General features: G+C 39.3%; 1 protein-coding gene across 1 annotated transcript in view; it reads left to right on the top strand.

Moving 5' to 3' along the window:
• Positions 1-2,526: 2,526 nt before the first annotated feature.
• Positions 2,527-26,155, top strand: part of wal (electron transfer flavoprotein subunit alpha wal) — an 81,466-nt gene continuing 57,837 nt past the window's right edge. Inside the window, exons 1-2 of the mRNA XM_067144731.2 lie at positions 2,527-2,788; positions 13,624-13,764. Of these exons, the coding sequence (XP_067000832.1) occupies positions 2,747-2,788; positions 13,624-13,764 (183 nt within the window). The 5' untranslated portion in view covers positions 2,527-2,746. The remainder of the gene's footprint in view (positions 2,789-13,623; positions 13,765-26,155) is intronic.

Here is a 26,155-nt window from a genome sequence, read left to right as displayed (position 1 = left end):
CGCCACCTCGGCGTCTCCGAAGACCGTAAAAGTAGTTAGTGGGACGTAAAATAAATAACATTATTATTATTATTATTATTATTATTATTATTATTATTATTATTATTATTATTATTATTATTATTATCATTATCATTATCATTTAAAGAGGGTAGAACATAGTTTTTTTATAGAATGGAGCAGACTTGCAGATTTCTTGCAGTACGGTAGAGCTGCCTCAACAAATTCTGTAGCCCCATACTTAGGCCAATAAATCCTTGCTGGGGATAGCGCAGGCCTCCTCTATCAGACTGTCTGATTATGTTCATCAATGGGGATGCATTAACTGAGGGGGAAACGTTACTCTAGCACGTGCTGCATTGTTTTTTCTTCGATTACATGCACTAAATAACCACACACTAATGCATGGGAAGCAGTTTCCAAAGTGACACACACTGACTCAGGGGGGCTCACGGACATCTTCCAGTAAATCAAGTACATACTCAGCGGGCATCACTGGTTCTGTTTCGTCAAGTCCGGGAGAGGATACTGAGGCAGAAAATTTCGTATTTTGTTTGTGGACAACGTTAGCACCATCGGTGGACATTAAAATACCGGATTTCAGAATTATTTTTATGGAATTCTGAGTAGCCTGGGAGTCAGTCATGTCATTGCACCCTTCTCCCATTCTTATAGAACTAAACGTGGCTTCAACTGGATCTCCTGAAAAAGCCCGTGTCATGGAATGAAATACCACGGCATTCTGGTTTCCCTTTCTTTGATTTGCAGGAAGGCACGCAGCAGTACACCATTTTCACTGTAAACAAATACAGTACTACTATTACCCTATTTCCCGCTATTTCATACCGACAGTTCAGGAGCCGGTTGGTGCTGCCATCTGCTGTGGGTATTTGTAAACGGAGTGTTTCTTTTAGTGCCATGTTAAAATGTGGTAATGAGCAGGCAGTATAAGCAGCCATCGGATGCAGATCGAGCAGGCAGTGGACAAAACAAAACTATCCAATTTTTAATTATATAAGGAGCACTCGAATGAGTATTAAGTTTGTTGTCTCAATTTACATTGTGCTGTATTCTGTTAGAGTCTTTATTCTGTTCTTGCACTTTAGCAGATGGTAGCGGTCGCACTTTTCCTTACACAGTGTACAAACACAGTCATCTGTTGGATTGTGGAATTTTGTCTTTGCGCATATTTTGTGGTGGAAGCCATGTATTGCATATCTTGTTATGACATGTCTTTGCTCTTGAAGTTGCTTGGTCCAGTTTCGATCAATCATGGCGTCATTTCCGTAGAAATCGGGGTCTATTTCCGCGCGTTTCTTGAGAAGTTTTTTCTGAAGCTCTTGGAATGGGCCGGTAGATGGCAGTGGTAGATTGAGTCGTAGATCCTCAATGAAGTAAGTTTCCCGTGCCAGTACATAAACAAGTCTGGAGGGTGCCAGTTTGCCTACTCCTAGGGCCTTCTTCAGGAACCTTGCTTTGACCCTTTCTATCCTCTCCAAGTCACCGATTGTCAGGTTATCCCATATTATTTCGATTCCGTACGAGACAATTGGGGTTATTGCGGTCTTGAATAGAGTCATCGCTGTGTTAAGGGATAGCATAGAAATATTCTTGATATTGTGGATGGCTCTGATTGCTGCTGTCGTTCTGTCTATGACGTGGCTGTTGAAGGATGCCATGCTCGTTTGGAACGTGATGCCCACGTATTTGAATTTCTTGACTATTTCTAGTGGTTTATTATATAATGTTATAGCGTCGTCCTTGGCCGCCTTGCCACCTTTTCTGAAGACCATCTGTACTGTCTTTTCCTGGTTAATTTCAAATTTGTTATCTGAAGCCCAAGCTTCTAACTTCATCACTGTCGACTGTAGTTCTGCTTTTGAGCTCGATCCCAGAGCCATGTCATCAGCGTACATTATTAGAGTAGTCTCAGGGGAGTCCGTCATTATCTGTGTGATATCTGCCGTTGCTACGTTGAATAGTAGCGGGCTTAGCGGGTCACCTTGGGGAACCCCGTTTGTTTGAATTACTTTCCCGGATGAGGATGCTCCATCTTCAATTTTGATTAGGTTGTAGTCTAGTATGGTCTCAACGATTCTCACGAGCGTGTTGTCACCAATCATTTGTTTCAATTTTCTTATCAGAATATCTCTGTCGATAATATCAAAAGCCTTCTTATAGTCAACAAAGACGACGTAGTACTTCCCTTTTGGATGCCTCAGTGCCTCTTCAATTTTTTCTTTCAGGTAAGCTGCGGCTTGTAACGTGCTTTTTCCTTTGCGGAAGCCTAGTTGGCATTCTGGTATGAATGGGTCTATTTCGTTGTTCAGGCGATTCGCTACAATAGTTGCAAATGCTTTGTATAAGTTGCTTTCTAGAGCTATACCTCTATATGAGTCGGGGAAAAAAACTATCCAATCCTACTTATTCTCTTTGTTCACTGCCTGCTCGATCCGCATCCGCTTAAGCAGCCATCGGATGCAGATCGAGCAGGCAATGCTTTGATGTTTGATCCAATCTATCACTAAAACGTGTGCATTACATATACAACATGTGATCAGTTAATCGCAGTCTCAGTTATCTTGACCTTTGGGCAGGATTTTATTAGCACAGGCGTAGTGTGTTATATAGTCTTGTTCATTTTAATTCTGTGTCGGTGTAGTGATGGTTGTACTTCTCGAATTTTGATCAGTTACCTCTGAATCTTACGAATTTGTACATATTGAACTGCAGATTACTTTTCAGTATGTTTTCGAGCAGTAAGAAAGGATTACAGTTGTCTTTACAGGTGAGCGCACTTTTAATTAAAGAATATACGTCTGTGGAACTTTTTACATGTAGAATTCATCTGTTAGAATAAAGAGAGTATTTTTCGTCCGTATAATAAACTAACTCATATCATCATAGCCCGTTATCGTTGCCTTTTTGTGCTTTTAATAAAGGCTGGAATTGACGAAACTACAAGCAGTTTGTACTTAAAGAGTAATTTTGGAATACATATCACTGCATCTTTCTTCCCCACCCCATGGTGTAATCTTCCGTTTGTGTGGTAAAATAATTTGGATAAGAAATGTGAGTAGCTTAGTCCGGTTTTGGAATATAAAAAAAAGACTACTTTTTTCAGGGAATACTTTGGACTTGATCGGTTGAGAACATTTTTAGATAAACTTAGGTTATCTAAACTTACCTCATACAGGCTTTTAAAAGCTTTTGTGGGTCTGGTAACTTGGGTCTTTTGGAATTACTTCTGTGCATGCGACGTCGTTCAATCATTGATCTGCCTTTCGTAAGAGGCGACTAAAAGGGGCGACCAAGGGATGATTGTATCAGAACCCTGAAACTACTTGTGATTAGTACCACCACACGGGGAACACCATGGGTCGCATTTACTTGCGCATAGTACCACTATGTTGGGTACCAAATAGGTTTGTGATTAGAAGCAACAGAGTGCGTTGCCGGCTTCTACAGTACCTGTGATTAGTACCGCTTTAGGAGCGACACCATGGTTCTTACTTGCCTGTGATTTGTACCCACTATATGAGGAACACCACGGGATATGTGATGAACACCATGAGTTTGCGTTGCCTGTAAATGGAGCCACAACCAGGCAAGTTGGCCATGCGTTTAGGGGCGCACGGCTGTGAGATTGCATCTGGGAGATAGTGGGTTCAAATTCTACTGTCGGCAGCCCTGAAGATGATTTTCTGTGGTTTCCCAATTTCACACCAGGCAAATGCTGCCCTTAATTAAGGCAATGGCCGCTTCCTTTCAACTCCTAGGCCTTTCCTATGCCACTGTCGCCGTAAGACCTATCTGTGTCGGTGCAACGTAAAGTCACTAGCAAATAAATGGTACCGCAATGTGCGAATTTCATTATTTGTGAGTAGTACCATACTGTGTGGAATGCCGCGAGTCTACGCTAGTTTTGATTAGTACCGCAACATGACAGATACCATGGTTCTACTTTCCTAGCGATAAGTACCATTATGAGGGGCCGATGACTTGGATTTTGGACCCCCTTTAGACTAAAAGCATCATCGATTCAGTATTATGCTATAGACGCAGTTTCTTGGTCAGTAATACTATTGTTTCACGTCAGTTTCTTTGAATGCGAGACATTGTGGGTTGGATCCACTGATTGTTTTAAATTCATATCCATCCATTCATTCTTCGTCCTCACGTTTTGAATCCTCGTCACTGGAGGATTTTGGACTTTTAAAACCGTATCTCATTCCATTTCGTACCATTAGGGGCCCGTGACTTCGATGTTAGGGCTCTTGTTTAAACAACAAGCATCAACATCATTGATCTGCATTTAGGCCTGTTGCCCAGGTGCTGATTCAAATGATTTCAAAGAACTGAGAAATTTATTGAATATTTCCCATGACTATATTCCATTCCATTCCAGTTCTTTTTTCTATCAGTTATTATTTGCACCAATTTGACCTCTTGAATTCCAACTGTATTTTCATACTATGATTTTTACTACCTTTACAGTTCCACTCAAGTTTATTTGTCTGTAATTCCATGCCATCTCTCCATTGCCAGCTTGAAACATGATATAGATGTTGATTCCCATAGGGAACTTAAAATATTTGCCCTGAATGAGTAAATGTATAATGTCCAATAGCTTGGAACATCCTGCTTAGTCGAGCAGGTCATCTTTCCTAAGTCTTCCCAGCCCAAAGTTTGCAACATTTTCATAACACTACTCTTTTGTTGGAAAACATCCAGAACCAAAAGTAATTCTGGTGAGGGATCCCATGCACTGGAACCATTATCTAATTGGGGTCTTACTGAAGACTTATATGACCTCTCCTTACATTCTTACTCGGTTCCTAAATAGGCTACTCATATTGCCAGGTGAAGTGATCTGTAGGCCTAATCTTCATTTACAACCTCATTTATGAAATTTCCCCAACAAAGATCTTTATATTAACCTGTAAGTACTTATCTTACTGTGATCCCTGTGAGGTACATTCACCCCATCAACATAGTCATTAAAACTAGCAGGACTTTGCCTCGTGGAATCTTACAACCTGACTTTTCAACCAGTTTAACATCTCGCAACATTGTCAAGGTTTTTTTTTTTTTTTAAGTTGCTCAGTATGACATCATCTGCAAAAAGCTTTATCTGCAGTTCCAGCACTCTACTCGTATAATTTGTATACATAAGAAAACCTAAAGGTCTGATAATACTGCCCTATGGGACCCCTCCTAAATTTTTACAGGGTCAGATATTGACTTCACCTGTTATAATTCCCAGAGTTCTTTCTAGAAACTTAGTCACTTATTCAACCACACTTTTGTCTAGTCCAACAGCCCTAATTTTTGTCAAGTCTCCCATGATCTACCTTATCAAAAGCCTTGTATATGTCAGCAGCGATACAGTCCATTTGATCTAACTGCTTTGTAGCAAACTAATCAGTAATGTCACAAATGTGTGTAATATAATCTGAGACAATGCTTTCCCAGACTTTACATGCAACACATGTCAAGATGACTGGCCTGTAATAATCCACTTCATGTTTATCAGTTTTCCACTTGTACACTGTTGCTGTTATAGCAACTGTCCATTCATTTGGATAGCTTCTTCATGCAAACATTACGTTAAACAAATATTTCAGATACGGTACTATATCCCAATCAATCACCTTTAGTATATCCCTAAAATTCTTATAAATCCCTGCTGTTTTTCTAGCTTTCAACTTAATTTTTTTTTTTGGTAATTATCCTTATTATCGTAGGTAAACTTTAGTGTGTCACCAGTATTAGTATGCTCCTCTACCTGGACATTATCCATATATCAAATTATCTTTGCATACTGCTGACTGAATACTTATGCTGTCTGTAGGTCCTCACATGTACACTATCCTTGTGTATTAATCCTCTGTTTGCAACTAGTGCTGTAGCTTCATTTACAGTTGTTCTATGCCTCTTATCTTTAAATAATTAGAAACCGAGTCTAACTATCGTTGTCTTGGTCTCCCTTGACTTCTCTTACCCTCCATAACAGAGTGCATTATTCTCCAAGGTAACCTATCCTCCTCCATTCGCCTTACATGACCCCCACCACCGAAGCCGGTTTATGCGTACAGCTTCATTGTTTATAAATGATTCCAGGAATGTCCTCTCTGGAACCCGTTTTTGCCTTAAAGTACATATACATACCCTTCAATTTTTCTCTAAACTTCAGATAACTACCAGTTATGTTTGCCATCATGTTGTTCATAGCTGTCATTTTTTAAAATTCAGTTTTCAAGTGATTCTTTTAATCTCCCCTTACTTCCAGAACCATTCCTATCTCTGTTTCTTTCTAACCTGTGCCTCCTTTGTAATCTCTTTATTTATCTGTTATAATATAGTGGTTTCCTTATCTTGGAAGTGTAATCTCCAGTGATAATTTGGTCAGAAAGGAAATTACAGAGTGCAAAGGGGATCAAAATTCTACCAACAAGTAAGAACACTTTTATGGGATGACATGATTCCAAAACCAGCCGAACTGATGTTTAACAGCTATTTCATACCTGTGGTATTGGAAATGCACCCTCACAAAAAAGATTCATCATGACTGCAAGCATCAGAGATGAAATTTCTTAGATCCTCCACCCAGAAGACCACTTTTCAGTCATGTGGTATTGCTTTCTCAGCATCAAGTCTAAAATATTTTTCTCTGTAGTTGGTTCAGTCACTTTCTGATTCAGCTGCCCTTACCAGATTAGCTTATTTACCAAGACAAGGTAAGAAATGAGGAGGTGAGGAAAGAAGCCGGAAAAGAGACATCCCTATAAGACCGAATCGGCACATCCAGACTACGGTGGTACGGGCATGTGATGAGGATGGGGCCTACAAGAACAGCCAGAATAATTTTGTGAAGACAGGTGGAGGGGAAAAGACCTGCAGGAAGACCTAAAACCCAATGGATGGACATGATCAAGGTTGATCTAGTTACCAGAGGATGGACAGTGGATGATGTTCTCCATGATGAGTTGTATGTGGACAAGAAGAAGTGGGAAACTGGAACTGTACGATGATAATGATGATTTTTATTTCTGTATGGTTTACAAAATAACTTAATATTTGAATACTGTATATTGAACTGTTTAATATAGAAAAAGAACTACTTAAAGGAATAAGTTTAATGTATTAACCCATTGATCCCCTGCATATTGGTTTGAAAGATTGAATTGTTTTTTGGTGGTCTAATATTTTTTAACCTCCCCTTTGCCTCGGCCCTTAACCTTATGATCGCATCCATCAGTCCAGCTCCGTCCGCCGATCAAACAGGTGGCTCAAGGGGAGTTCGTTTCTCGTCATTTCTAGACATTTCTTTTAATTCTTTCCTTCCCATCTTTTGCCTAATTCGGCTTTTAATTTCTTCTCGAGGTTCCAAAACCACATATTGAAGTGAGAATTAATTCTTTGGGTCTAACCAAGTCCATCACATGCACATTTATTTTTTTGGAACCAAACCACATATCAAACAAAGTGTCAACTTCACATGACATCGAAACTCTGCTGCGTATTTTCAACAAGTTTAAAGAACTAAAGACATATACAAGCTGGACAAACCACCATGTGTATAAAGCAACGGAGTCGTCATCATTTTTAAAAGGGTTTTATACTAAAGTGCAATATCATCATGTACCATATTTTATTTAATATTCATTTATGCAGGTGTTTCAGTGTTTTAAAATTATTTTAGGGTTCTTTGTGTTTTTGTGATTTGACTCATTGGCTGATGATGGCACTAGTTAAGTGGCGAAACTAGTAATGTGAACGACATTTGATCAATTCACATTAATAAATGTTTTTGTATTGAATAGGAGGACCCCTAATAATTTCAATTATTGTAATCCCACTTCAATACAGATCATGAAATTTCTAAATATCAATAAAAAAATTGTCACATGAGCATTGGACGGGAGTTGTTACTTGTAATTTGGTAGCCAACCAGGCAAAATACCGTCTAAATAGGTACTTCAACCTTAAGGACAAGATTTGTAAACTAACAAAAGACATAGCCTTTCTAAAACAGTGTCTAGAACTAAAATTGATCCCAAAATTATTGAAGCCTACACAGCGAAAAAACTTAATTAACCAAAGTTTGAATAGAGTTCAAAACAAGGTCAACGACATTTGGTTGAGAAATGAAATTAAAGCGTCGTATAAAAAGAAGTCACTTTTAAATCTGCAGTTATATAAAGTTCATTTAGCGTTAGCTCAGGCTTTACATCCATTAGAATGGAACTCTTTCCAACTACATGTGGACAATATATTGTTTGTTTTGTTGGATAGGAAGCAAGTTACTCTCGACAAGAAACTATCTCAATTAAAAGCATCCCAATCACTCGATGTGCAGCCGTGCAGCGCACACAGTGCCAACACTCAACATATCATATTCTACAACATAAAAGAAGCCCTCACGCTATCACCAGAACAAATGTACATTGGCTAACATCGATATAATTTAAACTTTACTTCAAGATCTACGGCATATCAAATGAAATTCAGTTCATAATAGGCACTATTTAACTTAATAATGGCACACGCAATTCTTCACAACATCATCTGTATATCAAGATAACTTCATTACCTGCATACTAGCAGTAGTCAAGGAAAATTGGAACGAATGAAAAACAATTATAAGCCTCAACTTTAGCATATATACACAGTGTACTTACCAATTTACGAGTACAGTGCAGCAACAACAAACAGTACAAATTAGAACAAAAAATTGGACCCATTTTACTTGTTGTTACCATTTCATCCATTTTTAACCGGCCTGTTACATCGGGTCTAAAACTTTTTATGTATACATATTCTTAAAGACGATAAATACTGTAAATATGTAACAAATTTACAAATACTAGTGTAAACTTCATTTGATGTTCAATAGATTAGGTACAATGAGGTGATATGCCTCACATAACAAGTATTTTTTAAACCAAAGAAAAAGATACATTCACTATTTTAATAAGCAACTTTTTAATGTTTGGTTTAATTGGGTCAGTTGTATGAAGGTGTAATGCCTCAACTCTAGCATATATTCACAGTGTACTTACCAATTTACAAGTACAGTGTAGCAATAACAAACAGTACAAATTAGAACAAAAAATTGGACCCATTTTATTTGTTTTTACCATTTCTTCAATTTTTAACCGGCCTGTTACATCGGGTCTAAAACTTTTTATGTATACATAAAGACGATAAATGCTGTAAATTTGTAACAATTACAAACACTAGTGTAAACAAGTGTAAACTACATTTGATGTTCAATAGATTAGGCACAATGAGGTGATGTGCCTCACATAACAAGTACTTTTTAAGCCAAAGAAAAAGATCCATTTACTATTTTAACACGTTGGGTGCCACATGCCGCCATATGGCGTCACGGCGGTCTTCAAATTTGGGATGGCGTGCTGCCATATGGCGGCACACCGTTCTTGAAATCAGAGTTGGCGTGACGCCATATGGCGGCACAGTTGAGTTTCAGGCGATGCACCATAGATAATCAGCTGTGACATCTATGCGCGTAAAATTGGTACAACGTGAAGGGCGAACTTCAGGGTCTATTCCAGCTATGTATTTTTACTCTATGCCACTATGTGGCGCCACAGTATTCTTCCGAAGCCACTGATTGGCCAGTGATCATTGTCACAGGTGAAAGCACGCCAGGCATTGTTTATTCCTCGTTTACGTACGTATTATCACTCAGTTTATATAGTTGTGCAAAAATATAAAAAATGGAAGATATTGGTAATAATCTTAAGAGGGAACACATACATGTGTTACTCGGATTCAGCTGAAATTTGGTAGGAATATTCGTGGGAGGCAGTAGAATGCTAAGGTGAAAACTGCATGTACCCAGCGCAAGTTTAAATGCCAAAATTGAACAAATAAATAGTCATAAAATTAGAAGTGCCGTGGGAGCATCGGGGTGTGGCGAAGAGGTAGGGAGGAGCGAAGCAGCGGACGTGAACCAACCGGGCTGCGTCGAGCTGCGCCAGCAGCCAGGTAGCGTATAGTAGGCGCGTTCCCCTTAACTTCCCGATCAGATGTGCAAAATGTAAATATGAAAATAGCACATGAAACAAGTGTACAAAGGACGATGTTTGAACAACGATGCCAATAAGGTTTGAAAAATTACAATGAGTAACAAGAACTCGGACGTGCCGAGACGCATATTTTCATTGTTTAGATTTATCAGAAAACTGTTCACAGCAATATGTAATGTAATATAAGTACTTGTTTTGCATTTTACTAGGTTTTCATAAATATTGCGTTAATTTGAATTAGTAAATAAATATCCCGTATTTGAAATTCGTATTGCACATTCCATGACAAAAAATTCTGTGACACCATATGGCGTCACGCTATATTTTATCTTTCCTAAAAATTGATGTGACACCATATGGCGTCACACATGACCATGGTATGGTGAGATGAAATTTGCTTAGTATATCATATAAATACATCCCAAGATTATATAAACAGACTACAATGCGTACAATTGCTTTGGCACCAGCGGAATGCAATTCAAAAACATGCCTGGCACCAGTGGAATAGTGTGCTACAATCGGCTCGGCACTCAACTTTTTAATGTTTGGTTTAATTGGGTCAGTTGTATGAAGGTGTAATGTCTTACATGTGATGTTTTTGAAACCAATTTTGTGTGTGTCAGCCGAGGATGACCCCATAGGGGTTGAAACCGGTACTGAATTTACTGCATTATAGTAAATAAATATTGTATTGATAAGGTGGAGGCTTCTAGATTATTTTTATGTTGTAGTAGCAATCAATACGGAAATGAAGCTAATAGATTATGATAAATGGTATTGTCGCTACTGCTGGTTCAGCAGTAATACCGTCGGTATATGTGGACAATTTTGTTGTGCATTATAGCTCGCACAATATGGCAGTGGCAGAGCGACAATTACAGCAAGCTATTAGAGTGGAACAGTGGACTTTAGAACATGGCTTTTGGTTTTCAACCGCTAAGACCTCTGTTGTACACTTATGCCAGAAACGCACTCATCACTCCCATCCTGAGCTTTTCTTAGCGAATGTCACTCTTCCTGTAGTTGACACTTACCGATTTCTTGGGCTCCTTTTCAATAGCAAATTATCGAGGGAGTCACACGTGTGGCAGTTATAAGTGCAATGCACCAAGAAGTTGAATATTTTGAAGTTTCTTAGCGGCACTACTTGGGGGGGCACGATTTTATAGGGCACATATTTTATCCAGGTTAGACTACGGCAGTGCAGCATATGGATCAGCAGTGCAAAGCGTCCTTGCGAAACTGAATAGCATCTGCCACAGCGGGGTTAGTTTGGCAACGGGAGCTTTTTGTACAAGGCCCATTGCTAGCCTGCTCGCTGAATCTGGTGTGCCGCCTTTACACCTGTGGTGGCAGCAAATGCTTCTGTGCTGTGCTGCAAATTTGCGACAGATGCCACTTCACCCAAGCTATCCTTCCATATTCCACAATGGAAACAGTCGGCTGTATGCTGCATATCCTCGAGCACCGTGGCCGGTTGGAATACGCTGGATAGCAGTCGCAGATTGTTTGATGTACCTTTGTTTCCCTGTCTTGTCAGACAACCAGGTAGGGTGCCTGAAATATTCCTGGACCTGCATACTGGCCCAAAGGAAAATACAGAACCCGCTATTTATCGGGGGCTCTTCCTGTCGGTAGTTGGCCATTATCCGGATTCACTCGTCATTTACACAGATGGTTCGAGAGCAGAAACAAAAGTGGGCTGTGCGTCTGTTGTCAACCATAAGAGGTTTCTTTTTCCTTTACCAGAAGTCTGTAGTTTGTACACAGCAGAGTTCTGCAGTACACTCTGTCCAATGAGCGCCGGCACTTTGTGCTGTGTACAGACTCCTTGAGCTCACTACAATCTATCGATACATGTTTCCCTTGGCACCCTCCGGTGCAGCAGATCCAGGACCTGCTGGCCGGGTGTTCAGATGCGGGCACCAGAATCACGTTTATGCGGCTCCCAGACTACATGAGTGTAGAGGGGAAACAATTTAGCTGATAAGACTGCCAAGGAGTCTGTTACATTGCCCCCATTGTCTTACAAGGTTCCAGGAAGTGATATTCGCTCTCAGCTAAGACATTTGGTTATGTCCCATTAAGAGATGGAGTGGCAGGCCACTCCACTTCCAGATAAGCTGAAAACGGTAAACAGAATGACGAAGGTATGGAGGACTTCCCTTCGGGCTCCTCGGAGGGAAGCAGTGGTATTACGTTGTCTTTGGATCGGACACAGTATAGTAATGCACTCCTACTTACTGAAAGGAGAACCCCATCCAGTGTGTACTTGCAGTGATGATCTTACCGTGGCACACACGTCCTTACAGAGTCCGTGAACCTGGCCGATCTGCGGCGTAGTTTAAAACTCCCGAGCACCATCTCACTCATCCTACAAGATGATGAGCAGTCAGCAGACCTCTTCATCCGTTTTATGAGGGATAGTGGTTTGTTTTATCATATATAAACGTAGTGTTTCATTTTAGTCTTTATTTTTTACTATGTTTTATTAAATTGACTCTGTTTTAGTTTGGGTTCGTATATTTTAATATGTTTTTAAAAATATTAATTAGCATGATATATTTTTGCATTTTAAGGCAATGTCTTATTCTACCATATCATCCATAATTTTACCAAAAATAAGGCATTGTGAATTAAATCCACTGATTATTTTAAACTCTCAATCGTTGTTCATCATCATCTGTTTTAAATTCTATTCATTGGATAGATTTTAACATTTTATTTATCATATCATGTTGTCCATCGCGTACCATGACCGATGACCTTAGATGTTAGGCCCCTTTAAACAGCAAGCATTATCACGAAAGTGTTAGAAGAGAGAATTCTTTAGTTTGCTGGAGAATGACATCTTTAGATTTTATGAAGAGGATCTAAAATGTACTAAGTCTCAATTAATGGGCTGGCTTGTGAGAAAGAGGACACTGTTCAAGTACAATTTGGGATCACTAAACTCTTGACCTACCTGCCTCTTTAGCTGCGACCTTTTTTTAACTTTGCACCTTACACAGGTTGGCTGCAGGCACCCTGCCCTTTTAGTTGTTTCATATGTTAGAAGATTCTGTGGATGTTTCTTAAACCTACTTGCAAAAGTTAAATTTCATGAATTAGATGTGATTAATTTGAATAAGAATGAGTAGATTTTTTTGTCTGGCTGTGTACATCGTGTTCTCACATTCCTCAAAGTTATTGGTACTGTGTTCCTGTTTCAGGTATTTACTTGGTTTTGTTGCATTTGCCTTTGGTCCCTATGTTGATATGAAAGATGAACTGAATTGGCAATATTTTAGAAATAATTTATTGGTTCATGCGGATTGCTTATAATTAAAAAAAGGGAATCAATCAACTTATGCTAGATACTTAAAAATTAATATTTATAATTCTCTTTTTGTTGGTGATAGCCACCTGGAGCTTTGCAGTGATAAATTTTATGTAGCCTATTTTTCTTTTCAGTGTAGAATAAATCACACTTGCTGTGCCTGTTTCTTGGTTGTATGTTGTGCAGAGTATGTTGGTTAATATCTTAACATAAAGACTTTCCTTTTTGTAATTATCTTTGCAGTTGAAGAGATTGCAGAGTACATTAGTTATTGCTGAACATAACAATGAGAAGTTGGCTCCAATTACTCAGAGTGCTTTAACTGCTGCCAAGAAACTGGGTGGAGAGATATCTGTCCTTGTTGCTGGTACCAAATGTGGTCCGGTAGGTTTATGCATTTTTTTCATTTATTATTAGATGTAGCAGAGTCTGTATTGGACTAGTGTTTGATCTTTATTCGAATTATGGGTCTAATATACCAATACATACACATGCAGGTGCTATTTTCTTATACAGCAGTGGTAGCACAACATAACCATAATGCTTATTTCGTTGTAGTATTATCTGAAACTCGTCATTCACAACTTAATGCCATCCCATTTTCATTCCAAGACTTTTAACATGTATGGTAGTTCAACTAGCTTTTGGGTGGTTAGGCCATGTGCGTTTGCAGAGTTTCGCCCAGACGTGCCATTTGGGCTCATCAGTTGGATTGACACGCCCCTCCAAGACAGTTTAGCATTGGCAGACGAACTGCGTGGTCTTGCCGCATTAGCAAATAGGAATTGCTAACCTGTTAAAGGAGAAGTGAATTCCCAATTTTCAACAATATGTACACCCCATGGAGATACAAGTGCAAAAATGTACATATTTTTGAAAACGGGGAATTCACTTCTCCTTTAACAGGTTAGCCATCCCTGTCTACTAACACGGTAGGACCATGCAGTTGATCCGCCTCTACTAAGCAGTTGTGCCATTCCAACTGATGGGTACAAATGGCACGTCTGGGTGAAACTCTGCAAATGCACATGGCCTAACCACCCAGAAAACTCTTTCTATTCCCGAGATTGTAAGATCTGCGACCTTGAAAGCCATTTTTGCACGTGTAGTAGTTGTTTCAACCGTGTTTAGTTTAAACTGTCTATAATTTCGTCCTTAGTATTATAAACACAAAACATTGATATCAAGTTTCAAGTCAGTGCAGAACAGTTTCTGGGTCAAGAAGATGGATATTTATTGGTCTGTTCCTTTCTCTTGCAACTTGAAAAATAATTGAAAGGTAATTTCTTTTGTACATTTTAAAATATTTTATACAGGGAGAAAGCCATTCTGTGGATTAGGGCAGCCGGTGTTACTTGCTCTGCTCGGGACGGTGTTGGTCACGTGACGAGAGCAGCGGACAGGCGGGTTTCATACCGTGACCATACTGTACTTGCCGCTTGGAAATGTTACCCTATGAACAACAGCTTTTATAATAATAATAATAATAATAATAATAATAATTTGCAGCATGGATCATATGAGACGAACAGGACACAGATTACAGAGTGTAACAGGACAATAAAATTATTCATTGACAAAGGAAATACACAGCAGTGTGCAATATATCCTGAATAAATAAATTTTCATGATTAACTGAAGCTTTGTATGGCATTTTTAGTAGTGAGGCAGATTGTCTCATAGTGCATTGGCACTGCCGGTGGCTACAATTAGCCTACGCAGTGGCCTCCACGGTATGCACTGGCCATGCGTCTTGGTAGGTGTGCTAGGTACCAACTGATGAGCCCAGCCTAGCACACGGGGGCGAAAAGCTGGCAACCTGGAATGAGTTGGCTGGAAAATTTATAATGTCCAATAACGGACCATTTATATTGGTATTATAACTGAAGCTTTGGCACCCATACATTTACCTAAAGAAAATACAATTTATGTGATTTGTACATATTCATTGTACTCTCATTAACATACATTTCAATATTTGTATGGCATTTATGACTGTGACAACAACTGAAACACTCGAACTTGTTTACTCCTCCTTCACAGGACCTTTGGGCTCGTTTAAATAATATTGTATCAATGTTTGGTACTATCGTTTGCGTACTGGCAAGTCGCAAAACACATTTCAAGTTTTCATCGGTGAGCCTACTTCTGTGTCTAGATTTACAAATCTTCATTAATGAAAACATATGTTCACATAAATAAGTTGATCCGAATATATTTACAATATGAGCATTAAATGTGTACACTCTATGAAATCTCTCCCATGGAAAACAAACATAAAATTCAGTCAAACTGTTTGTGTTTGCAAGCCTATCTTTCATTTGAGTATCACACTGTAAGTCAATGAGTTCTAGCTGCAGTTCTAGTCTAACGGTTTGCACATCCACTGAGAAGGGCATAGCGAACACCTGCAGATCTTTTCTAATGTCTGAAACTGTCGTGAAACCTACTCTCATAGTGACATTCAAACCTCTTTGTATTCTTCTAATGGTTTTTTTAAAAAGTTATTCCATATTTTATTATATATTACACATTTTGCTGTGTTATTTTCTTGAACTATTAACACATTAACGCCCATCATCTGTGGTGGCTATTTAAAGGGCTGGTCCAGCTATTCCAACTGTTAGTGGCAGAGTAAACGACGACGACTTCTTTTCACAATAAGTTCTAAACTAAACAAGATATGGAAACAACATTTTCTGCATACCTTAATGAAGTCCTCTAGTACCTCTGTAGGGTGTGGTAGGTAATGTCACACTTTCCTGGGTGAATGGGAACACCACACTTTCCACAAAAATAGCGTGTTTCACTAATAATTTTATTTTCGAAGCACACTTTGCACCTTCTTAAGGGAAACTTGACTTTATTTGATGGTGGAAACTTCAAGAGAATATGCTCTTTTCTCTTCCCATCTAACCTAAATGGTGGATCCTTGGCCAGTGCCCTTTTTGGCGGCAAAATTGCGGGACGTTGCCTTGGAGCTGATGAAGTAGATGGAGCTGATATGTCGGAGAGAGGTGACTGTACTTGTATGTCGGGTTCACTTCCCCCCCCCCCCCCCGTTTGAGAATTGCCTGGTGTTCCTTGACTGTATACCCCTGCCCAAGATAATTTTCAAGCAGCTGAAAAACTGTGCTTTGTAAATTCGTACCACTTGCATCATTTATATTGTCCCTACGCGCTATGGTTACATTTCAGAACGCGATTATACACACGCTTGTGCAATCACAAACCAACTACGCAGCTAGTTGGGCCAGCGCTAGGCTACCTTCAGAAACAAAACAAAAAAAGTGCATTGGGAGGAAAAATCACCGTGGCTTTGTTGTGTCTGGTGAATAGAAGCATTCTTAAGGGTATTACCTTCATCTCTCTCGCACATATTTGTGACCAAAATAGATCCCAGCTGCGTAGAAACGGCTCCAGCTCAAGGTTGCGCTTATCCGGGCTAACTCGGATACGGTCCACAGCATGGTCACGCGCTATAGGCAATAACTCGGATACGGGCGTGAATGTGTTAAATACTCTTCTTGTTAGCGTCGATGGCCTATGCTGTGCTAAAATCTCTTCTATAGTAAATGCAACATTAACCAACTAGATTTGAACGTTGTGTGGTGTGAGGATAAAGACGGAAATACACTAGTGTCACCTCTCATCAGTACCAGCAATCTAACCTGTCCAGAAAAATGTGCTATACCTTTGCGCCACTGGCCTGCAGTACATACTATGTCATGCACTTCCCCTATTTCTTCCCCTATTTGCTCGCTAAGCTGCTCTCGTTCCTCGAGAGTGGGGAGCAAACTGGCTCTGAAGGAATTTCGCACTCGATTGACAATGACTGGATTAGGGTACACACTAAATATAACTGCATGACTATAGTAATAATGGTCTTAATTCTTTTAAGTGATAAACATCAATTTATCAGTCCTTTGAAAGGCTAATTGGAGTTGTGACCCTCAAAGAATGAAGGTGCTAGATAAAAGATAAGGGCCTTGGTAAGCATGGTAAAGAAGTGGACTATTGCCATTTCACTTGTAGGCACTCTTAATAGATACATTCATTAAGGTGTGAGGAACAAGATAACATACGAACATACTGTGTTCTTGTACTATTACTTAAGATATAAAACGTTGAATGGTGCAACAGTTTTCTTCCATTTTCTCTTACACTAATGATTTTCTGTAAAATCCGTGTACTTTATTTGAAATGTCCCTTCATTATAAACAACTTTTGTTATGTACATAATTTCGTTTCCTCTTCAAATGACTGAGAAAATTACTATTTTCTGCGGGTATCATGTTCTGAATTGAGTGACCGATAGAACAACGAACCTACAGGTTACCATGGCAACGTCTCCGACTGCTTGACAGCAGGGCAGTAACGTACTGTATTTGCATTTTCATCATCATTCCTGTAAACTCGTGGTTGTTCCTAAAGTAGCATATCATGGAGAACTCTGTAATCACCTAGGTGTTAAGGGTACCTTGTAGGTAACATGTCCCATTTAATTCAATTTTAAAATTAAACTCAACCGTCAAATATTACCAGTGTTTTGCCCCAGTGCGGCATGGGCTCATCAGTTGGATATGGCACCTTCCCAAGATGCTGCCTGGCCCACATGTCAGTAGCGACACCACTGTAATCTATACATGTGATAAGCACAATGCAGTGCTGACGTACTAGGGGAGAATTGCATCTCCACTTGCTATAAATGCCTTCCCGGGCTAGCATGGCCAAAAATATGGCTTCCGATTGGGATAGGTATATAAAATTTAGGAAACTCAATTGTTAAAAATTAATAGTGGTTCGCCCCAGTGCAACGTGGGCTCATGAGTTGGATATTGTACCTTCCCAAGGCACTGGCTCGCACGTCAGTAGCGACACCACTGCAAGCTATACATGTGATAGGCACAATGCAGTGCTGACGTACTAGGGAAGATGATTGAGCTATCTCAGTTGGAAGCCATATTTTTGGTCATGCTAGCCCGGGAAGGCATTTATAGCAAGCGGAGATGCAATTCTCCCCTAGTACGTTGGCACTGCATTGTGCTTATCACATATACAGCTTGCAGTCATGTCGCTACCGGCTTGTTAGCTGGCCAGTGTCTTGGGAAGGTGCTGTATTCCATGCCGCACTGGGGCGAAACACTGGTAATTTTTTGACGATTGAGTTTCCTGAATTTTATTAAGATATACTTCTGTTTTTTGTAATGTGTAGATAGTTGGCTGAAACAAAGGCTGCTCGTTAGGTATGTCATGTGTGGCATCCAGTGGAAGACTTTAAGGTTCTCACTGCAAACATAATGTTGTTTCAAAGGTAATTTTATGTGCCCAATCGATAGAGCAGCCTTAGTCTATTGTGATATTCCGTTGCAGGATATTTATTTACGGTGACAGCACAAGAGGAATAGTTAGTTTTTCGTGCTAGACTAATTTGAGGCTGCTCTATCGATTAGGCGCATAAAATTACACTTTAAACAACATTTAGTTTGCAAGGAGAATCTAAATGTTTTCAGTTGACAATGGATGATGTACAGCATGAGCAGTTTTTGTTTGGGCTGACTCAACCTACACATTACAAGGACAAAATTAAAAATATCCTCTGAAACACCAGAGAAAAGGCGCCTGACAACTCTTAGCTGACCCTGGTGTACGAGTACGAGAGCACATGTCAACCGTGTTTACCAGGTGATTGACGAGTGATGATCTCGTAAAGTGAGAGAGAAAGGTAATGTCCAAAAACTGTCTCCAAATTTTCAGCAAATATTGTGAATAAGCAATTAATTAGGAATGATAGATTTTTTTCTGATGTCAGTTATGTCACAAGCATTTTACACATGTTGTTAAACTCAGCAGTTGGCAATTTATATTTATTTGCATCATAAACAGGGTCGCCAACATGCACTCTATTAAAAATGACTGAAATATCATGAAAACAGGTGGTGTAATTAAATATTGTTGGCTCTGGGGCTGATGACCTTGATGTTAGGTCAGTTTAAACTTCAGGCATCATCACTGTTGGCATTACTTTTGATACTATGCATATCAATTTCACTTTTGCAGAAGTTGAAGTTTTGAAAGTTTAAACACGTGGTTAGTCGATATGCAGTGTTAGAATTTAAACATTGTGGAATGACTGTAAATACTTTCTGCAGTTTAATTCATTTAGAATGCAGATGAAATGAAAGAGTGTTACTTGTGTTATCTCCCTCTGGGGGCAAAAATTGGGCTATTAGTATTACATTTTCAACAAGAAATACACAAGAATTCAAATGTCCAATGTATTGTGAGAATTGTATTGTAATTTATAATTTACCATGTGATTTTGAAGTTTTATTCTTAATCTCAAGCAGTATCCGACAGTTACATATGAAAATCGTGAATAGTGATGTTCTTTTTTATTAGTTAAAAATTGGACTGTTCTGAATGTGTGTCCGATTTCTAGTATTTCTGCATATCTTTCTGGTGTCACAATATTATTTTAGTGGATTATATACGAGATTTAATTGCTTAAAAAGGCCTTTACCCTGTTTAAAATTCCGTTCCTATTTTGACAATTTGCTATTTATGTGAGACGTCATAGAACAATATGGCTGCCTTTCATTCATGCACAGGCAGATATAGGTATGTTAAACATGTGATGTGTAGCATCATAAACATGGCTAACATACTATTCCTTCAGCTACACGTGGAAAACGTGATAAATTGATAATTCCGTACAAATTTACAAAAATTTAATTATATCCAGGTACCATGAGGAACGTTATAACTTGGAGAATCATATTCACCGAACTTAGTGAGACCAGCGAATGTCCAGGGAGACGCACTCCTAATAAAATATTATTTGATGACGAGGTGGTAAACACCGTTTGTACCGCACGATTGAGGCAGTCGAACGCTGCATTTTTACCAAGAAGTCCATGTTGAGTGCGGGCACAAACCAATATTATAAACTGAATGCGAATATGTGTGATTGTAAGGTCGAGACTCCTTCAGTGTCCTCTTTTTTTTTTTTTTTTTTGAGACACTGTGTCAGATTGAGGTATAAAAATAATGAAGGCATGAGGCCTAATCTGTCAACCTACAGGCAGTCATGGTGATGTCACACTAAACTCATGAATGCTGGCAAGATGAGCCAATGGCTAGAACAACAAATTGAGGTCTGTAGAAAAATGTTTTGTTAATTAACACGTAACCAGGCGAGTTGGCCGTGTGGTTAGGGGCGTGCAGCAGTGAGCTTGCATCTGGGAGATAGTGGGTTCGAATCCCACTGTCGGCAGCCCCGAAGATGGTTTCCCGTGGTTTCCCATTTTCACTCCAGGCAAATGCTGGGGCTGTACAGTAATTAAGGCCACGGCCGCTTGCTTCCAACTCCTAGACCTTTCGTATCCCATTGTTGCCATAAGACCTGTCTGTGTCAGTGCGACGTAAAGCCGCTAGCAAAAAAAAATGAACACGTAGACATGTGCTGCTTTCCATTCTGTTTCTGATACAGGTGGAGCCCCGCCTTTTTCTTGTAAATTTTTGGTAGGAGTATGATTCAAATAGTCATGCAGATGATTTTTGAGAAACGTGTGGATAATTATATATATTTGCATTGGTCAATGTAGTTTTTGTTAGGTTTATGTCATCGTATTCGAGAATAGATTGGTATGAGGTGGTGTGTAGAAGGAAAGATGTTTGATTGTGTTGTAGAAATTATTTGTAACCATGACGTCTAGAAATTTTAAGTGTGAATCGGAAATTTTTGTCTTGAGACATGTATTTAATCACAAAGAAAATAATGTTTCAACAGGGGAATGAAAATTTTGCCTGCTCACACATTTTAAAGTCAAGGTCACTTACAGGAGTGTAGCGAGACCGGTCACATAGGAGATAACGCGGGGAGAGTGAGCAGTCATCGAAGGGGAAACCGGGAATACCGTGTCTTTTTTGTGTCGTCACAACAGTGTATTATTGTGGGAATTGATATTGGTGATGAGATGGGTGAAATGTCCACGTAGTTTGAGGAAGTTGTCCTGTAATAGGAAATTGTGTTCCAGCTAATGTCCTAGAATCAAATGATTTCACCCATCGGTAGTGAATCTAAGTCAAGTTGACCTTGATCCTAATGATCTCATGATATTGAACAAGGGACCAAAGCATAACTGGCGCACTTCCTCCATTCACGACAGTTTAATTATTATGTTGGCTGAGTCTGAATTAGCTGTTAATAAGTTGCCTACAGACATTCAAGATGAGGTTAGATATGAAGTAAAACAAAAGTTACTTTCTTCTTTCAGTTAGAAACATACTAGTAAACCCGCTAAGGAACAGGTCACCAATATACGCAATCTCAACAGGTAAATTAAAGATAATGATTTAATATTAACCAAGGCAGATAAAGGCAACACCATTGTAGTTATGGAAAAAAGGGACTACGTAAACAAAACACACTCATTTTTTACTAATAATAATTTTAATGAAATCAGAAAGATCCCACGCACAGAATTCAAAGAGAACTGAAATCTTTAATTAAGAAACTCTTATTTTTGTTTAATGACCCAAATTGTTTGTCATGAACCCCAAGTTACCTACGGTGAAAGCAATACTGAAGATTCAAAAGGCCAAAGTCCCCATAAGGCCCGTTATTAATTTCAGAAATAGTCCATTGTACAAAATTATCTCAGTACATTCACGGTTTTCTCAAAATACCTTATTCTTTCCGGGCTAATACGTTGGCTAAAAATTTCCTAGAACTTTGTAATAGAATTAAAGACCGTACTTTACCAAAACATTACACCCTTCGTTCCTTTGATATTGTTAATATGTATGCGAATTGAAAACTAATCTTTCCAAATGTAGTAAATTGAGTGTAGGGGAGATAGACGAATTTATTCAGATCCTCAAATGTATATTAAATAATAATTTATTTACTTTTAATAATACTGTATACCAACAGAAGGGTCTTCCTATGGGGTTACTGGCCGCAGAAATCCTCGCTGACATTTACATTGATTTTCTTGAACACACTCATATCATAAGCAAAATTAACGGTATCAAACACTGGACACACTACGTCGATGACACTTTTATTATCCTAGATTCTCATACTATATATTAGCAATACATTACTTGAATTAATAGTTTTGACCCTCATATAAGTTCACGATAGAGTCCGGAAAGAACACCTCTCTTAATTATCTCGATTGGACTATTACTCTCAATCATAATAAAATCCTTTGATATTTACAGGAAGCCCACTCACACAATTCACCAGACTTCTCTACACCCGGGGATGCAGAAGATGGCAGCTTTTAATAGTATGATTTTCAGAGCACTTGCTGTTCCTTTATCTCGAAAGAATTTTAGGAAAGAAATCAACACCATTCATACCATAGCTGAATGTAATGGTTTCAATAAAGCCTTCCTGAACAAAGTTCTTAATAAATTTACAAGTAAATCCAAGACCACCTTGGAAAAAGAACCTCCCCACTAAAGAGGAATTTACCACTTTTACCTTCAATAATAATAATAACATATATCCAATTTCTAATATTTTTAAAAATCTTAATTTAAAAATAGCTTTCAAGATCGCTCATACCAATGCTAAAATAGTTTTTCATTCCCATACCGTCAATGGCAACTGCAAATTTACAAACTCTGGGGTCTTGCTTTTCAGCATACATAGGACAAACAGGCCATATAGTTTCAATATAAGATAAAAGCTAACATCTAAACGCCTTGAAATATAACTGCTACTCAGCCATGAGCGAACATTTGTAAGGAACATAATCATAAATACACAACAATTGACCAGGATTTAAAGATTTTCCATTATGAACAGAAAGGACCCTTACTCAATATACTGGAGAATATCTAAATTGATATTGACCAATACAACAATTCCTCACACAACCTAAATGAAATCAACGAGAAGAAAAATGTTTTATTGGAAACCTTTGTCCGGCTCATCTGTCAACAATTTGTTAATAAAAACGAGTTTTACTACTGACGTTCCAGAATTAGACCCACCCTTCCCTCAATATCCCCCTCCTGTACCTTATCCCTTCCTCTTTCCCCTTTCCGCTTTCCCACCGAACCATATCAGCTCTGACACGCTGTAAGCTACACACAAGCTTAGTGTCAATGTGACATGAGACCGAGAAGGTTGTACCTTTTGAGAAGACAGCCTTTTAACGAGTAAGTTGATTGAGCCTTTTCTTTTCACGCTATATTTTGGTTTTGATTTCATCCATTCTCTTTTTTCCCTTTACAGATGATGCACACTTATTATTCCCTTTATTGACAGTTTCACTACGCTGTGCAACACAGTGTTCCACATTGCCTGACACACTTGTGGTACAATTTTACTTATGACTACCGGGCGAGTTGGCCATGCGTTTAGGGGCGCGCAGCTGTGTACTTGCATCCGGGAGATAGCGGGTTCAAACCCCACTGTCAGCAGCCCTGAAGATGGTTTTCTGTGGTTTCCCATTTTAACACCAGGCAAATGCTGGGGCTGTACCTCAATTAAGGCCACGGCTTTTTCCTACTCAGTTCTATCCTTTTCCTATCCCATCGTTGCCATAAGACCTACCAACAATTTACTTTACGTCGCACCGACACAGATAGGTCTTATGGCAACGATGGGACAGGAACGGGCTAGGAGTGGGAAGGAAGCGGCCGTGGCCTTAAGTAAGGTACAGCCCCAGCATTAGCCTGGTGTGAAAATGGGAAATCACGGAAAATCATCTCCAAGGCTGCCGACAGTGGGGTTCAAACCCACTATCTCCCGAATACTGGATACTGGAGTGGCCGCATTTAAGCTACTGCAGCTATCGAACTCGGTATAAGACCTACCTGTGTCGGTGTGACGTAAAGCAAATAGCAGGGGAAAAAATTACTTATGACTTGCTTGAATATTCTGAAGAGATGCTGCAAACTGGTGAAGCTGTCACTGGTGGCCAAAAATCTCAAAGTAAGTGCCAATTTATCTTAAACAGATATAGCTTTCCTAAATTTCGTGTCCCTTGTTTTTATTTTCGGTTCAACCAAATTTAATAAATACTCTAAATCGGTCGGTGATATACGAGTGAAATTCTTAAAATATCCATTTATTTCTTGCTATTTCAAATCCAAAAGCAAATTGGAATTAGCTTTACCGTTGTAAAAGTCCCCTTGCTACCAACGACGGGGATGTTTATAGTAGTTCCACGGCGTTCGTTGTGACACATGCAACAATGTCGTCCAGTATACTCGTCATAAGTGCTGTGTATATTCTGCTGCATTACCTAATCGAGGACTATAAACATCCCCGTCGTTGGTAGCAAGGGGACTTTTACAACGGTAAAGCTAATTCCAATTTGCTTTTGGATTTGAAATCGCAAGAAATAAATGGATATTTTAAGAATTTCACTCGTATATCACTGACCGATTTCGAGTATTTATTAAATTTGGTTGAACCAAAAATAAAAACAAAGGACACGGAAATTAGGAAAGCTATATCTGTTCAAGATAAATTGGCACTTACTTTGAGATTTTTAGCCACCAGTGACAGTTTCACCAGCTTGCAGTATCTCTTCAGAATATCCAAGCAAGTCATAAGTATTTTTTTCCCCTGCTATTTGCTTTACGTCGCACCGACACAGATAGGTTTTATGGCGACGATGGGATAGGAAAGTGCTAGGACTGGGAAGGAAGCGGCCGTGGCCTTAATTGAGGTACAGCCGTGCCTGGTGTGAAAATGGGAAACCACGGTAAACCATCTTCAGGGCTGCCGTCAGTGGGGGTCGAACCCACTATCTCCCAAATGCAAGTACATAGCTGCGCGACCTTAACTGCACGGCCAACTCACCCGGTAGTCATAAGTAAATTTGTACCACAAGTGTGTCAGGCAATCATCACCAAATTAAAAGATCACATAGAGGTAAGGTTCATTTAATTTAATTTCATTAAACATATTTTTTTTTGTATGACAGGTTATTGATGTTGAAATCATTTGGCACTTCACTGAAGGGTCCCATAATAATGTAGAATTGCAATATAATTCTATTCAATTTAGACAGGATTCCTCAGTCCACTCCATGACCTCTGCGCGTCCTGAGTACGAAATGTGCCTGGAACACGTCAACGAACACACTGCGCGCAGCTTTGTGTTCGCCGGAATACCGACAACCAGATGGATCGCAGCGCGCTTCACTGCGAACGGCTACAGCAACAAAGCTCAAGGCGTACTCATTAGAAAAATATGGTTGCAGCAACCGTTGCGTTGCATGTTGCAGCCTCCTAGTGAGTACCCGCCTTTAAGGCAGAAGCTCGCTTAGTAGTAGCGTTGCCTACGAGATATACAAGGCCCGGACATAGCTACTAATTTGCCGCTGAAAAGACGGCTTGACCTTGTTCACGGTTTGGCCGCTAGATACCAGGTTTTTGTTCTGCTCTTGGCGTACTTTAACATTGTGACGTACGGAGTAATTGTGATGTTGTGTTGATTTTATGCAATTTGTTGTGCATATTGTTTCTGTCGGTGAGTGTCTGTGAGGTTGAAAAGCATGGTGCACTGTTGTGTACCTCTATATTCTTCGGATACCGCTAAAAAGCAAGAAAATATGACGTTCCATAATTTTCCTTCGGAGTGCGCTTCAAGAGAGAAATGCAGGCATTCTATTTCGAGGCAGGAGTATGTAGTTTACATTTTAATACATCAGATTTCAGTGTAAGCATATCAATCGAGCGAATTCTCTCCAACTAATTTCCTTCTGTTTTTAGTGTATATCCTGTTCACAACAGAAACGTG

The sequence above is a fragment of the Anabrus simplex genome, chromosome 1 (genome assembly GCF_040414725.1).
Source record: "Anabrus simplex isolate iqAnaSimp1 chromosome 1, ASM4041472v1, whole genome shotgun sequence".
NCBI lineage: Eukaryota > Metazoa > Arthropoda > Insecta > Orthoptera > Tettigoniidae > Anabrus > Anabrus simplex.
The sequence above is the reverse complement of the archived record's forward strand: the minus strand, read 5'-3'. Positions and strand labels throughout refer to the sequence as shown.